Source organism: Peromyscus maniculatus, chromosome 13, assembly GCF_049852395.1.
Source record: "Peromyscus maniculatus bairdii isolate BWxNUB_F1_BW_parent chromosome 13, HU_Pman_BW_mat_3.1, whole genome shotgun sequence".
Classification (NCBI taxonomy): domain Eukaryota; kingdom Metazoa; phylum Chordata; class Mammalia; order Rodentia; family Cricetidae; genus Peromyscus; species Peromyscus maniculatus.
This window is the reverse complement of record NC_134864.1, coordinates 54,224,739-54,241,331: the sequence shown is the minus strand read 5'-3', so window position 1 is coordinate 54,241,331 and position 16,593 is coordinate 54,224,739. Positions and strand designations below refer to the sequence as shown.

The 16,593-nt window shown below is 42.0% G+C and overlaps 1 protein-coding gene across 2 annotated transcripts in view; it reads left to right on the top strand.

The window, feature by feature from the left end:
- The window catches only part of Fam117b (family with sequence similarity 117 member B), a 69,700-nt gene that overhangs the window by 22,445 nt on the left and 30,662 nt on the right, over positions 1–16,593 (top strand). For both annotated transcript variants that reach the window (XM_076550328.1, XM_076550327.1), the window contains exons 2-3: positions 8,047–8,198; positions 11,007–11,099. In XM_076550328.1, the coding sequence (XP_076406443.1) occupies positions 8,047–8,198; positions 11,007–11,099 (245 nt within the window). The remainder of the gene's footprint in view (positions 1–8,046; positions 8,199–11,006; positions 11,100–16,593) is intronic.

The following is a 16,593-nucleotide window of genomic DNA, read 5'->3' as shown; positions in this document are numbered from 1 at the left end:
CAGCTATTTTTTTGTTCTTTGTTATATAATTTTTTTACTTAATTTATAAATTTATAAAAAATTCTTTAATATATATATTTGTCCTTGATTCATAGAAAACTACAATGAATAAAACCATTCCTGAAGAGAAAGATTTGTTTATAGTTTCGGATGACAAATTATAAGTCAGTTGAATTTTGAAGTATGAGTACTTGGACGTGAAGATACTTTTGTTTCTGGCTGTGGCGGTGAAATTGTCTCTCCTATGGTAATAGGGAGCAAACTGGACAAAAGATAGGAAGCAGCTGTGTGTTTTCCAGTGTACAAAACAGCTTCTTGTAGAGAAAAATGGAACATGCTCAGGTATTCGAGAGAGCAGTGTTTAAAGGGACTGCCGGGGAAGAAAACTCTCTGAAGGGCTGAGGGTGGTGACAGTGTCCAGAGAGACCATTGTGCCCACCCACATGCTCAGGTGAGCTCCATACTGTCTTAAAAGACTTGGAACAGACCTTTTAATCCGAGGGGTGATGAGTCAGCTGTTCTCAGATGTTACACAAGAACCTGTGGGAATGTGACTCCCGAGAGGAGCGACGCTGTAGTAAGGTGAACTCTGATTGCTCTGGACTTCTTCCAGAAGACACATTCCCACTACAGTGCATGCAGGGGCTTCTCAGAACATGTTGCCTGATTAGATTGATGAGATAGAAATAGGCTTAAGGGAGGTAGCAGTGACTGGAAAGAGCTGGACCAGGTGTCACAGAAGAGGGAGTTGCATACAAAAACTCAATCTTCAGAAGAGTCTCCTTCAGTCTTTCCTAAAGGAGTTATGTAGACTCCCTTGAGGCTGGACAAGGAATGACCCGAGGGACCTCTACATTGAGTGGTTTTCCAAGCTGGGTGTGGTTTGAACACTCATCAAACAGTTAGTAGCATCTCTTGGTGGGCCATGCCTTGAGAGTAAGGTTAAATCTAGAAAAAGGGCGACTCCCATTTTTGTTTCCTTAAAGTAAGATCAAAACAAGCTTTAAAAGATCAAGCTGATCTACAGATTTTTTTAACTGACTTTCAGAATAAAGCCCAGCAGTCTTTAAAGGATGATAGAAGAATACAGATACATCAGAACAATGTTTGGAATCTAATAAAGCAATTTATTCAATGCAAGAATAATGAAGAGATGGTAGAATCAAAGGAATAAATGAAATAAGCAGGCAAGTTTTATTTAGGGTGTGTGTGTGTGGGTGTGTATGTGTGTGTGTGAGAGATAGAGCTAGAGAATATGAATATGAGAAGAGTTGTGTGTGGAGCTCAGAGGACAACTTTGTGGAGACTGATAAAAAATCATTGAACATGAAGGCATAATGATAGAAACTACCTAAAAAACACAGAATAAGGACTCAAAGAAACAATATAGGTAGAATTGTACTTCCAGAAGAAAGGTGGGGAAAAAGAGAATTTTAAAAGGACAATTGAAAAATTTCACCTTTATAAAAAGCTAACCTAATAAGCTCATTGAAGAAGCTCAGTTAATCCTGAGAAAAAAACACACAGAAGATCATTTAACACAGATTGTAATCAAACAGCTGAGAACTTGTGATGGATAAAAATAGCTAAAAAAATATGTTATTGAGGAACAACAAAAGATGACAGATTTCTTGGCAAAACCAAAATAAGGCAGAAAACAGAATGGAATATTTTGAAATGCTAGGAGGTAAAATTGTAAGTCCATATTGAACACTGTATACAGTCAGAATATCCTTTAAAAGCTGTCATTTTCTATACATGGGAAGTTGTCCTACCAGAAGTAAGGGAGGCTCTTTCTGGGGAAGGAAAATGATATCAGGTGGAAACTTACCTTACAAAGGAATAAAGGGCACCAGAAGTAGCAGATGAGTGAGATAAAGGCATTTTTATTATTATTTGATTTCTTTATAAGAGAATGGCTTTATTTCAGACTGATGCTGGGGCTCTGTAATGTATCCATAAGGCACATGACAACAGCCATGGAAAGGACAGAGCAGTAGTGGAAATACACAGTCTTAAGGGCCTTATGTTGCATGCAAAGTGATATAATGTAATTGAAGATATTCTGCGATAAGGTAAATGAGCACATGGTAAGAAGCTCTAGAGCAGTTAAGCGAAACTTCAAAGAAGAATAGAGTTAGTGTGTCTGTAGATGTTTAACTAGCCAAAGTTACGGAAAGGGAGAGAAAGAACAGACAGGTGGGACAGAGAAATAAATAGCAAGATGGTAGATTGATATGGCTATATTAATTGGTGTAAACATTTCCATAAAAATACAGATTATCAACTGGATGTGGTGATGAATACTTGTAACCCTAGCACTTGGTAGGTGGAGGCCTGATGATCGCGAGTTTTAAGGCCAGCCACTGTTACATACTGAATTTGAATCTAGCCTGGGCTACAAGACCTGTCAGAGGAAGGAAAGAACAGACTTTAGGAATATTACCCAGGAGAGGAAGGACCATTTCTGTTGTAATATCCCCCAAACACCCTATGTTAGTCGTTCAGTCCTAGATCCAGCATTTTAAATTGTTTTATTTTATGTGCATGGATGTTTTGCCCACATGTTTGTTATGTGTACCACTTGTAGAGAGAGGTCAGAAGAGGGCCTTGGGTCCCCTGGAACTGAAGTTAAAGGTGTTTGTGAGCCACCCTGTGGGTGCTGGAGATTGAACCCAGGTCCTCTGGAAGAGCAGCCAGTGCTCTTAACTACTGAGCTATCATAGAGGATGGCCTGTTGGAAATTTGGAGGGTAGGGTGAGGGGCTGTTAGGTTTACTTACAGTCCTTCCATGTTTACACTTGAAAAGTTTTCCCTCTTTTCTAAACAAGTGTATCTACCCTTTCTACTTGTTGATTTTGTGGATAATGGAAGTTATAAAGGTATGCAGATCTAACATAGCAAGGAATATCTAGAAGTCATGATTTCAGATGCTGTGCTAGTGCCATTGAAGTTACAAAGAACCAGTTTGTCTGGAACTGGTAGTTGGGAGCTCTGAATTCCAGAGCCCAAGGCATTGATTGAAAATTTCAGTGCCACACCTTGCCATGCACGGTCTTTTCATAGGCTTTGTTTTTAAAGAATAAGTTAAGCATGTTTGAGCCAATGTTTGTATTTACTTTGAGTAGAAAAGTGTCTGAATTTATTGTACACACCTGTTGTTGATGGAAGACACATTAGAAGACATTCTCTTCCCTGCATATCAAGTCCACCACATTTGGGATAAGTGACTTTTCCTCATAACTAAGAACATTAATTTCTTTTGTCCCGTTGGCCATTTACAGAGATACTTTTATATGTCAGTGTCTTAGCACTGGGATGAAGCAGAATTGCTGCTTTACGCTGTTGCTGTTGGAGAAGCACAGGACCTTTCCTTCATTCACACTGCAGCAGCACACGGGAATGGGCGCCTCTGACCTAGCTCTTGTTTCTTGGGTTTGGGTGGCTGTTAAAGGAAGGTTTTCTTTTTTTTTTTTTTTTTTTTTTTTTTTTTTTTTTTGGTTTTTCGAGACAGGGTTTCTTTGTGTAGCTTTGCGCCTTTCCTGGAACTCACTTGGTAGACCAGGCTGGCCTCGAACTCACAGAGATCCACCTGGCTCTGCCTCCCGAGTGCTGAGATTAAAGGCGTGCGCCACCACCGCCCGGCTTTAAAGGAAGGTTTTCTAGAGGAATGACTTCTGAACTGAGATCGGAAGGTTGAACATGAATTACCCAAACTAAAGAAAGGGATATGAGGGTGATCAAGCAGAGAAGACCTGGAGGCGTGCCACACGCTGGGGACTGCCACTGACCAGGCTCAGAGGATTGAGGCCGCAGACAATCTGCCCGATCGGGAAGGGTCTTGTCAGCTGTCAGGCTCTTCCTCGCCCTGGCCGACCTTATAAACACAGCCTTTGTTCCCTGACTCATCTCTCCTTCAAGATTCCCTACCCCCTCTTCATAACTAGTTAGGGCAACAAATTTGTCAGTTTTCAGAACTTGGACTGAAAGAGAATAATGACAAGGTAGGCGTGTAAACTGTTCTCAGCAGGCTGCGACTTACTCTTTATATTTTCCAAGGTTTACCATTGCCCCGTAGGCTTTAGTCAGTGTTTAATGAGTGCTGTAAGGGAAGGGTGGGGTTCAAAACAGAAAATGCTCAGTGTTTTACAAGTTTTAAAGAAAGATCTGTCTGTCTGTCTGTCTGTCTGTCTGTCTGTCTGTCTATCTATCTATCTATCTATCTATCTATCTATCTATCTATCTATCTATCTATCTATCTATGGGACAGGGTTTCTCCGTGTAATTTTGGTGCCTGTCCTGGATCTCGCTCTGTAGACCCGGCTGGCCTTGAACTCACAGAGATCCACCTGCCTCCGCCTCCCGAGTGCTGGGATTAAAGGTGTGCGCCACTGCCACCCAGCAAAAGATTTATTTTTATCATTTTAAATTACGTATATATTTGTGTATCTGTATGGAGTACAGGTTCCTATGGAGGCCAGAGGCATCGGGTTCCCCTGGACTTAGTGACTGCCAGAGGTGTTTTCTGGGACTTAAATTCAGGTCTCTACAAGACCAGTATGTGCTTTTAACTACTGAGCCACCTCTCCAGCCCCTTTTAAAGTTATTTGATATATATATATTAGTATTAAATGCATGTGTGTGTGCAGTTCTTGCCTTCTGCTGTGTGGGTCTTGGATCAAACTCCGATCTTTAGGCTTGGTGGCAAGTGCCTGTACACGTTGAGCCATCTCACTGACCACAAGAAAATGTTTAGGATTTTTCTCGTGACCATATGTAACTCTTTTCTCTATGTGATTATAAAATAAGAATCCCAATGATCTGGGGGGTGGGTTTGGTAGAAGTTAACTCTTGGATAATTGGAAGTCCTTGACATGAAACCAGGCTAGTTTGATTAGTGTGCTGACGGGAACTGAAGCCGTGACTGGGCTGTGGGTGAAGAAGTGTACCAGACAACTTTGATCTGTTCACCTTCCCATGAATATACACAGGTTTACATCATTGTGTATGTTCTCTTTGCCCCTACATGAGACAGCTAGCTGTCTTGTAACTATCCCAGGTGGTGATTATTTAGTTAGAACATGTATGAACATGTGTAGTTATTGTTTTTTCATTTCTCACAATAATTCGGGTACATATTTTCTTGAGTTTATGGACAAGACATTTCTGTTGAATCAAAACATGCTCTAAGAGGAAACTGTATGTACATGGAGAGATAGAGATAGTTCTTTTGGTTTTTTGAGACAAGGTTTCTCTGTGATAGTTAGCTTTTTACAACAGGCATTGCTTTAGTGAAATACTTGCCATTGGGAAAGCAAATTATTATCCGAGACTTACGTGTTGAAGCGGCTCTTGTGATGATCACCAGCACAGCTGCCGCAGCCATCGAGTTAGTGGAGGTGACTCCCCTGCAATGAAAACTTTATACTTAGTTTTCTCACACATACATGACCTTAACAAGAGCAAGGGACTGGCTATTATGTAAGACAAATTGCTAATGGTCTTATTAAAAAACCCAGAGCCAGATATCGGGGTAAAACTGAGAGAGCAGAAAGAAGCCAGTCACGTTCTTACTGCTTGGAAATCCTCAGCCCAAAAGAGCTACTTCCTGTCTACCCACGCCTCTATGCCTTTCTGTTCTGCATTTCACTTCCTCTCTCCACCCAGCTACATCACTTCCTGTCTGTCTGTACAGCCCTCTAGACCTCTATGGTTAGTGCTGGGATTCAAGGTGTGTGTCACCACACCTGGCTCTCTTTCCCAGTGTGGCCTTGAACTCACAGAGATCCAGATGGATCTCTGCCTCCCGGATACTAGTATTAAAGGCATGTGCTACCACTGCCTGACTTCTGTGTGTAATATAGTGGCTGGCTTTTTCCTCTGATCCTCAGAAAAGCTTTACTAGGGCACACTATATTTTGGGGACACTGTGTCACCACACCGTTATGTAGACTAGAGTGATAACATAACCTTACATGTTTCTTTGTGCCCGTTTGTATGTGTGCTTTCCTTCTCTCTTTCTTGTTAGTAGTAAACGTCTCCCTTCTGTCGTCCTCCCTCCCATTCACCTGTCTCATGTGTTCCCTGTGATGTCATTCTTGCTCTGTCTGAGTCCCTTCAGTTTGCTTATGGAGGGTTGACTTACTTGTGATTCTGAAGAAACCCTAGTTTTGGGTCACACCATGTTCAAGGGATTTGGCAGATAAAAGGCAGCTCAGTTCTTGGGGCCAACAAGCATTAGGGGAAATTTACCATGAAGCTGCAGTTTGAAGCTGAGTATTGGCACATGCTCACTGTGTTTTCAGAGTTGGTGCTGAATCCTGTGTTGTTGTTTTCTTTATTCTAGTCATGGTCGTCTTAATTCTCGTATTGTCATCCAGTGCTTTGGTTTGCTTCTGCTTTTAAGATCTCTGAGGTAGAGTCACTGATACAACAGTGTGTTACAGTAAATGTCTTTCCACAGCTCACTGCTCGGGTCGCTTTGACGCTTCTCAGACTCTTGGTTCTAGTTCCTTCTTTCTGTGATATTTTCCTTAAAAAATAATTCTGTCAGAGATTGTCTTTGGTTGTTAAGCCATCTCTGTCTGATTATCAGTGTTTCTTCCTTTGGGTGTGGGTGTACATGTACCACAACAGACGTGTGGAGTTGGAGAACAACTTTAGGGAGTCAGTTTTCTGCTTTCAGCATGTGGGCCCTGCCTGGGGTTGAACAGGTTGCCAGGCTTGGAGACAGATGCTCTGCTTGCTGAGCATCTTGCTGGCCCAGGGCAGCACAGTTAAACTGTTTGCTTATTCCATGAAGTTATCTCGGTATCATCAGCCCCTGCCCTCTGCTCTTGCCCACGGAACTGCTCCTCCTTTTCCTCTTGTGTGCCTGTAAGGGTGTTAGTTTCTTAGTCTGCAGGAGTGTATAGTTTCACTGTGGTGTGTGTGTCTAGACCCTGCTTCAGTTTGATTCCGAAGATGATGTCTTTCGTCAGTTCTGGAAAACAGTCGTTATCCTTTTGAACATTGTCTTTCTTACTGATTTCTCTCTTGAATGTACATCTCATGCACATTGTAATAACTGTCTCATTGACTTCCCTCCTCTACTTCTTAAGTTCCATTTGTGTTTTTATTTCATGTTTGTGTTATCTGATTGAGTAATTTCTTTTACATCTCTCAGTTCAAGAATTCATTCTGTTAGTCCTTCCCCCTTGTTTTGATTTTTGGTGTTTGTTTTCAGGCAGGAGCTTACTATATAGTCTCTGCTGGCCTAGAACTTGGTGCGTTGCAGTCCAGTCTGGCCTTAAACTCCTGCCTTAGCCCACCAGGTGCTGGGATTAAAGGCTTGTGCCATCACTTCTAGCCCACGAATTCTTTTAAACTTCATTTAACGCTTACTGTATATGTCGGGTTTTATTTTTACTTTTGTTTTTACTTATGTAGTCGGAACAGGATCAAACCCAGGGCCTCATACATGCTAGGGATGTGCTTTATTTACTACTGAACTATGTGTCCATATAACAGTAATTATTTATTACTGTTATATACACAGAGTATGATAGGTGTGTATAGGCACACACACATGTCACAGCTTTTGTGTGTGTGTGTAGATCCAAAGACAACTTTGTAGAGTTGATTCTTTTCTTCCATCTGTATGTGGTTTCTGGGAACTGACTCAGGTCAGCAGGCTTTATTGGCAAGTGCCTTTAGCGATTAAGCCATTTCACTGTTAGGTAGCTGTGTGCTCCTCCCTCTCCAGGTGAGGACTTTTGCGCTGTGCTCTGTAAGGGTCTCGTTCACACTTGCCTTCTTAGAGTTAGACTTAGTGTGTGTATAGCTAGCTGTTAAAGAGAAATACTAGACTGAGGGTGAAGGTTCTGAACTCACAGCATTTACTTACTTCAGAACACACCGTGTAAGTGAAATTACAGTGTATAGCCTTTTGGAATCAACTGTGAGTTGTGTTATCAATACCTTGTTCGATAAAGTGTAACATTTAGTTTCTTCTTTTTCTCCTGAACTTTTTTTTTTTTTTAATAAACACTTTTGCTTTATACCTAGGTGACAAAACACGGCCTCCTTCCTCAAGCCCCTCCAGCATTATCCGGCGCACTTCCTCCCTGGATACACTTGCAGCTCCATACCTTGCTGGGCACTGGCCCCGAGACAGTCGTGGGCAAGCAGCACCCTGTATGAGGGACAAAGCCACACAGGTAGGCTTCTCTTCTCTGCTCTGCTCGGGAGCATTTAGTGCACGTCAGAATCTCCTCAGGAGCGTTTCCTGGCCTCGCTTCCAGATACTCTGCTGAACTATGTGGAATGTACATTTCACAAAGTTCTCAAAAGTAATTCCTGTACAGATGGACAATTGTGGGTGTACTTTCCCCCACTTACTGCTTAGAAGTTGGAATTTGGACTTGAAAATTTCGAATAGTAGGATTTCTCTGCATGCCATTTAACATTTTTGTGTCAGAAAAAACCCCCATGTATTGGTAAACCAGACTATATTGCAGATACTCTTTTTTAAGGTGTGTGTCTGTGTCTCTGTGTCTGCACGCTCATGCCAGAGCGTGCGTATGGACAAGAGAGCACAGCTTTGTGGAGTCTTCCCTTTCTGTCTTCCCGTGACCTCTGGGGAGGAAACACAGGTCGTCAGCAGTGATCCTTTATAAGCCCCTTCACTGGCCCCATTGCCAGTCGACCCCATGAGTGTAAACATCTCAAAAATGGAAGTCTGAAAAGCCAAGTTTCCTGCTTTTACATTTATAAAACTGATTAATTAAAGGAATGTTAGAAAGTCATTCATATAATGATTCATAAATTTATAGCTAAAGAATTGAAGTCCAGTATTGTACGGGCATTTCATGATTGCATGCTAGTTTGTAGTTTCTTTTTATAATATTACCACATAGTAATTAATCAAACATTTGTATAATCCTGTTTCATTGTTTTTCATACTTAGTAGACAGTGAATCCTGGGAAGGTAAAGCCGTGTCTGGCTTACGGTTTCTGTTTTCTCAGGGGCACACCTGGCATAGTAAAGTGCTTAAGGAGCCTTTGCAAAGCCGTGGGTCGGTAGCACAGCACTGCATTCTCCTTAATGGAGGATAAAAGACTGTAAAGACTTTGACCATTGTTGGGAATCAGCTGTAGAGGACTCTCCACAGTTTGTATCATTCAGGTCTTTTACTTGAGAACAGTTCTGTAAGGAATAGTATAAATGCCTCATTTTGAGGATGTGCATTGGGGACTGGAAGATAAGGAGCTCAGTGGGTGATGTGCTTGCTATGCAGATGTGAGGATCTGAATGTGAGTCCCAGAGCCAAAGTCAGAAAGCTGGTGGGTGCGCATGCCTCGATCCTAGCACTAGGGAGGCAGAGACAGACAGATCTCTGAGTTTAGCCCAGCCTCGTCTACATAGCCAGTTCCAGGACAGCCAGAGCTATACAGAGAAACCCTGTCTTGAAAAAAAAGAAAAAGACAAGGAAACGGCCTGGCACTGGTGGCACACGCCTTTAACCCCAGCACTCCGGAGGCAGAGGCAGGCGGAGCTCTGTGAGTTCGAGGCCAGCCTGGTCTACAGAGTGAGATCCAGGACAGATACCAAAACTACACGGAGAAACCCTGTCTCTAAAAACCAAAAAGAAAAAAGAAAAAAAAAGACAAGGAAACAAAAAAAGCTGGTAGTGGTGGCACATGCTTGTAATACCAGTAGCCAAGGAGGCGGAGACAGGCAGACCCCTGGTGCTTGCTGGCTAGCCAGTGTTGCCTGTTTGGTGAGTCTCAAGCCAGAAAGAGACTGTCTCAAAACTAAGATAAATGGCTCCCGAGGAGTTTTTAGCTGAGATCGTCGGCTCTTGGTTCCACGCACATGTCCACCCTTCCACGTGAGGACATACAGATGCATACACATGCACAGAGGTGTACATTTGGCACATCCGCAGGGTAAATTACCAGAAAAGTTGAATTGTTAAGCAGTGTGTGACTTGTAACTGACACTAGCTGCCAAAGCTTTCTTAAAAGACTGTCCTAATATATACCTTCACCAACAATGTAGGAATATTTATGTTATCAACTTTTCACAGTCATATAAGTTTAAACTTGATTTCTCTTATTTTTCATGAGGTTGATCATATTTTCTTGTGTCCAGAATTCACTTATATTTGTATTTTCTGAAACTTAAGTTCCAAATTTGGTATAACCATCAAAAATCAATGGTTTTGAGGCTGTTCTTTACACATAATCTAAGCAAGAGTAAACAGTATCAGGTTGAGGTTATGGGCTTTGGAGTCAACTTATTTCTGCTTCCTAGCCTTGAGAACCTAGGTACCTTATATAACCTCTCATTGTCATAGTTTCTTTATCTTCAAGATTTATAGAATGTTTAATAGTGCCTAGTAAAAGCACAGGAATCTATCTTTTTTTTTTTTTTTTTTTTTCCCTTAAGACAGGTCTCTCTATGTAGCCCTGTCCGTTCTGGATCTCACTCTGTAGACCAGGCTGGCCTTGAACTCAGAGATCTGCCTGCCTCTGCCCCCCGAGTGCTGGAATTAAAGGCGTGAGCTATGACACCCAGCCTAAGAACACAGGAGTACTAATTACTAATTACTACTGCCTTGCTTCTCTATACTCTGCTCTGTTAACGGTCTACTTACAGATTTGTAAAGATAAGACTGAACTTACGGTAATGGAAATGAAAGAAAGGTTAAAGTATCTATTATAATTAACTAGTGCTCAGAGACTTTGGGTAGTTTGTGGTATTTGAAATATTCTGGAGAAGTGGCCCAGTGCTTAAGAGCTCTGTTCTCACACCCACATGGTGACTCACAATCACCTATAGACACACAAGGTGCACATGCACACATGCAGGCAAAACACTTATATACATAAAACAATAAAAGATTAAAATATGCTGTAATAATACTTCTAATTTTTATGTAGCATACATTATTTAATAGAAAAAAGTCTGATGCAATATTGTTAAATGCTTGTTAAAATAACTGTTTTTTCCTCTGCAATAGACCGAGAGTGCGTGGGCCGAAGAATATGCTGAAAAGAAGAAAGGGTCTCATAAGCGCTCAGCATCCTGGGGCAGCACAGAACAGCTTAAAGAGGTCAGCAAAGTGCTCTGTTGGCTAGTTCCTTAAAAGTCATGGACTGCAAAGATTTGCCATTTTCCTGGCACAGGGAAGGTATTATGTGCGTATGTGTGTGTATAGAGGGTGTGCGTGTGTCTGTGCATGAACATGTGGGGACCAGAGGTCCGTGTCAGGTGCCGGCTACTTTTCACTCTCTACCTTATTGAGATGAGGTCTCTGACTGAACCTCTCACTGTTTTGGTTGTACTGAGTGGCCAGTGCACCCCATCTGTCTTTCTTAACACCTATTAATCCTGTTGAATAGAGTAAAGACTGTCACCCAGATTCTTTGGTCAATTTAAACAAGCTTTATTTTCTGTCCGACAGGGCTATCTCCCCAAAGCAGGGTTTGAAAATACAGCATTGAGCATAGGAAAAAGTGGGGCTTGGCCTTGGGGGTTTTCATGGGTTGGGGGATTTCCAGAGGAATTTCAGAATTATTTGCAGAACATACCTTATCAGGGTGTATTCAAGGTGTGAGTCAGACTCGATAGGTTAGGGAGCGTGGCAAATTCCAGAGGCAGGTGAGAGCATTTGGAATGTTGCAGCCAACTGCATTGGATATCGCTCTGTATGCTGTGGATATCGCTCTGTATGCTGTGAATGTGTTGCTCTGATTTGGTTGATAAATAAAACACTGATTGGCCAGTAGCCAGGCAGGAAGTATAGTATAGGCGGGACAAGGACAGAGGAGAATGCTGGGAACAGGAAGGCTGAGTCAGGAGTCGCCAGCCAGACACAGAGGAAGCAAGATGTAAAAGTACCGGCAAGCCACAAGCCACGTGCCCACTTATAGATGAATAGAAATGGGTTAATTTAGGTTATAAAAACTAGATAGCAAGAAGCCTGCCACGGCCACACAGTTTATACGTAATATAAGTCTCTGTGTGTTTACTTGGGTCTGAGCTGCTGCGGGAGCCGGGTGGACACAGGAAAACTCCAGCTACAGCAAACAGAAATGAACTTGTTCTGACCTTATAACAGAATGGCTTCCATCCTTAAGTTGGAGTCAGGCTAGTCCTTCATTCCCCCGTCGTCTTAGTATCCTTTTGAAATCTTGATACGGAACAGTCATTTATATCTGTTGCAGGAGCTGATAATGCCAGCAGAGGGCAAGTATCTGAGCGTTTTCTGTTTGGTGAGAGACAAATTTGTATTGTGACTAGCTTTTCTCTAATTATGTCTGATTTGTTAGCATAGAAAGCATAGATTTTTCTTAAAGCCATCTCTTTGTTTTATAAAGAGCAGGTTGAGTGCCTTATCATATTATAGAACTATTTTAGCTAATGATCTACCTGTTGATAGATCTTGGTCTATTTGGTTTTAACAGGTGCCTTTCTGATAATGAAGGAGCCGGGTTTGTCAATAGGTATATATACATATATATATATTCATTCCCTGTTGGATTTAACATTCCAGCCTTTGTTGAGGATAAGGGGCAATGTATTCTCTTCTGCAACTACTTCCTGCTGAAATTAGGGTGTCATTGTCAGGGCCCAGGGAGACCAGAATATTAGTCAAAGGCTGGGAGGGGATTCAGGCAATGAGATATTTATTTCATCAGCAGCATTTGGTTTGTTGACCCAGCAGAAGAGACAGGAAGCAGTCATGTTGGCTGGACTGGTTCCTATCAGTTTTCAGCAAGTCTAGGGCTTTCTGGTTCTGAAGGACCACTAGGGCTGGCCTGGTGTAAATCAGCTTTGGAGCAGTTTGCAGTCTGCAGCTGGTTTCTAGATGGTGTCTACCGGCCAGGTGGGACCCTGCGAGGCAGATGCAGACTGGGTCAGACATTAAAGTGAAGGACCGTAAAGGAAACTTTTCCATTGGAGCTTCCAGGCCTACAGTCCTGGTAGCTGGGAGAGGGGAGGAGTCCCAAGACCATAGGAGAAAGAGAGAGAGAGAGAGATTCCACCCCCAGGAATAGGCAGGTGGGAAACTTAGGCTGTTGATCGACAGGTTTACTTATCTGGAGTCCGTTTGAACTGTGAGGGATAGATCCAAGTCTTAAGGATCTCCCTGAAGCTCACATGAATTACTAGTTTGATATATTGTATTACCATTTTCTGCAGACTGTACTGAAATCCTCATTGTAGAAAAAACAGCTAACAGGTGTCTGTAAAACAACTGGAGTAGACTCATGTTTTTGAGTCATAGAAACTCTGGATTAGGGTTAAAAAGCATGAACACTCCTTATTGTCTAGAGGGCTGCATATAGATTGGACAGAGATGTTCTTAGCATCTTCAAGTCTATATTTAAGAGACTACCAAAGGAAATTTAAAATCTTGAGCTTGTGACTGATAATAGTAGTCGGTGCTTACCAACTTACCAGAACTCTGTTGAACAATGTTAACTCTGAACCTTTGAAATCTTAGTAAAATAATAGTATAGAGTAACTGGTATTTATATCCTAAATTATTTTCTTAGATTTTTGTAATTTATTTAAAAGTTTTTATATCCTCAGATCTTTATAACTTGTATTTATTTTAAAGGATATTTTCTTAGACTCTCAGAACTTAAAAAAACTTAAAATATTTTTAATTAGTTGCTTACCATGAGATATAAATAGTTTACCATGAGATATAAGTAGTTGATTATTGAGAGCAGTCATTGAAAAGCAAGTTCCTTTAAATAGTAAAAGTTGTTGGGCAGTGGTGGCACATGCAGCGCTCAGGATGCAGAGGCAGGAGGCCAGCCTGATCTACAGAGCGAGTTCCAGGAGAGCCAAGGCTACACAGAGAAACCCTGTCTTGATAAAACAAAACCAAAAATTATAGAGACTTAACTGGCTACCTGGATGGTTACCCCAGTAGTCTCCAAGAGTAGTGTTGTTGGGGACACAGGTCAGTTTTTGACTGTCTGCAGGACGGCACTGCATAGGACAGCACGGCCCTTACGGCTGTCAGACCCTGCAGAGAAGGGACTGGGGACCAGGGACCCCACGTTGACTTCGGTGTAGTAGGGCAGTCAGCCCAGCAGTGTCTGCAGTGTGCAGGGCCTGGGCACAGGCCAGGCACAGGGCAGTCTATCCCAGTGGTAAGTGTCACCACAATCCAGGGCTGCGCCCACTGGCTTCTTTGGAGACCTTAGGGTCGCTGTTGGGAGCTGGCATCTCTGTCTGTCATAGGACGGCTTTTTGTTGTTGTTGTTGTTAAATTAAACATTTTAAATGCTGCATTCAGTAGGTCTCTGAAAAGTTTTGAGGGCCGTCTATTTGGTATACCTGATTTAAACGAACTGTTTGTTTTTAGTTACTTCCTCTAGACTTAACCCTGAAAACATACATAGGAGGCTAAACAAATCTTATTCCTGTAAATAATGACTACAAGCATGTTCTGAACATACTAAAGAATTTGATTATTTATTACTATTTTTTTAAATTTTTTTTGTTTTTCGAGACAGGGTTTCTCTGTGTAACTGTTCTGGCTGTCCTGGAACTCGCTCTGTAGCCCAGGCTGGCCTTGAACTGACAGATCCACTTGCCTCTGCCTCCCGAGTGCTGGGATTAAAGGCGTGCGCCACCACCGCCCATCTCGAATTTGGTCATCTCTAAGGTGACTATCAACCCACGTTTTAATTAGTTTTCAACAGTCTATAACAAGTTAGTAGCTTTTATAAGATTGGGATTCACACTTAGTTTTAAATTGATTAGCATTCTTATTGTAACATTAGTTCTTAGAAACATTTTAGGCAGGGTGTGCAGCAGGCCCGGTAGGCCGTACAGGAAGTGGTAACCACTGGGACGTCATCTGTGTCCAGCGGTAAGAACAGTGCTCGGCTTTTACAGTTTGCCTCCAGTAACCAGCACCTGCACGTCAGAGTAGCTGGGCCTCCGTCCTCTCAGGTAGGCCTGTGGAGCCGGCCCAGGCTTGTGCACATCACCAAAGGCAGTGTCTTTGCTCTAGAGCTCCCTGGGGACCAGCACTTCCGGAATCCTCCTTTCCCTGTCTTTTTATTTTTTGTCTTTTAGCCATCGTCTTCCCACTGTTGTGCTTTGGAGCCCTTTTTTAGCCATTTTCATCTAGAACCTTAGTTAAGAACCTGCTGCTGTGAGGACCTTTTAAGATTTTCATTGGCTCTTCAGGTGATGGAAATCACATTCATATTTGTAGATCTCTAAGGCTACCTAGAAATCATTTCATGTTACAATCTGACAATGTCTGGCAGCAGAAGTCCTTTTTTTGAGGGGAGGGGGCACTTAAAAATAACAAAGAAGAAGTACCCCACAGGGCAGAGGGAGAAGCTTGCTGGGCACAGTGACAGACTTCAGTTGCTTTGTGTGCTTTCCTTAAGACAGAAGGAAACTGTCTTAAGTTTTTGTGTTTATAGTTGGGGTCCTAACTCTTTAGCTTTTTTATCTTTCATGTATAGTAACATAGATTTTTGTCTATCTCTGTCCAAGACCCTGGCCTTATCCTATCTCATGACATTAAACCTCTGCTGCTGCTTCTAAGACCCAACAGGGATGCTGGTCCGCTAGTGACTGTCAGGCCAGAGAGGCCAGCAGCCCTAACCGGGAGGTGGCCTGGGCTGACTTTTCCACGAGACAGCTTCTTTTCTCTCTTACTTGGGTTTGCTTTGACTGCATTTTGTCTTGACTTTCTTTTTTTCTTTTTTCTTTTTCTTTTTTTTCTTTTTTCTTTTTGGTTTTTTGACACAGGGTTTCTCTGCTTAGCTTTGCGCCTTTCCTGGAACTCACTTGGTAGCCCAAGCTGGCCTCGAACTCACAGAGATCCGCCTGGCTCTGCCTCCCGAGTGCTGGGATTAAAGGCGTGCGCCACCACCACCCTGCTGTCTTGACTTTCTTAAAATGATTTTTTAAGTTTTAGTTCTCTATTTAAGTGTAAACTAGAATTAGCAAAATTATTAGAATTTTTGCATATAGTAAATGACAGCATCTCTGGTTTGATAAATGCAGACAATGAATTTGAGGACGTTTAAAGATAAGCACTTGGTTCAGTCTATGACATTTGAGATAAAGTTGACACCCAGAAGACCTATTATTCAGTTTCTTTTTAAGAGCAAGTAGTTATTGACCATTATCCAAGTTATACACCCATGTGTAGATTTTTAATTATCAACCCTTGTTAAATAAGTTTTAAGTTATTTGTTACACTTTATAAATCTTGAACAATACTCAGTAAATTTATAAATCTTGAGATACAGAAAGTTCGTGTAATCGTTTCATAAATCTTGAGGTGACGTTCATCTTTCAGCAGAAGTCTTAGGGAGTCAGTGAGGTCAGCAGTCCTTTTCTCTCTGGCTATTTTGATTTGCTCTCTTTCTTGTCCTAACACCAAGTGGCTCACCTGGCATAGGACAGACAGGAAACTTTTAAAAGAGAAGCAGGAGCCATAACCCAGTTCATAGCTAGCTTTTCATAAAGCAGAACAGCATAAAACAATATTTCCATATTATCATATCTGAATCCCTGCTAAATTGAATTCAGTGACCAGGGGGAGGGGCCAGAGC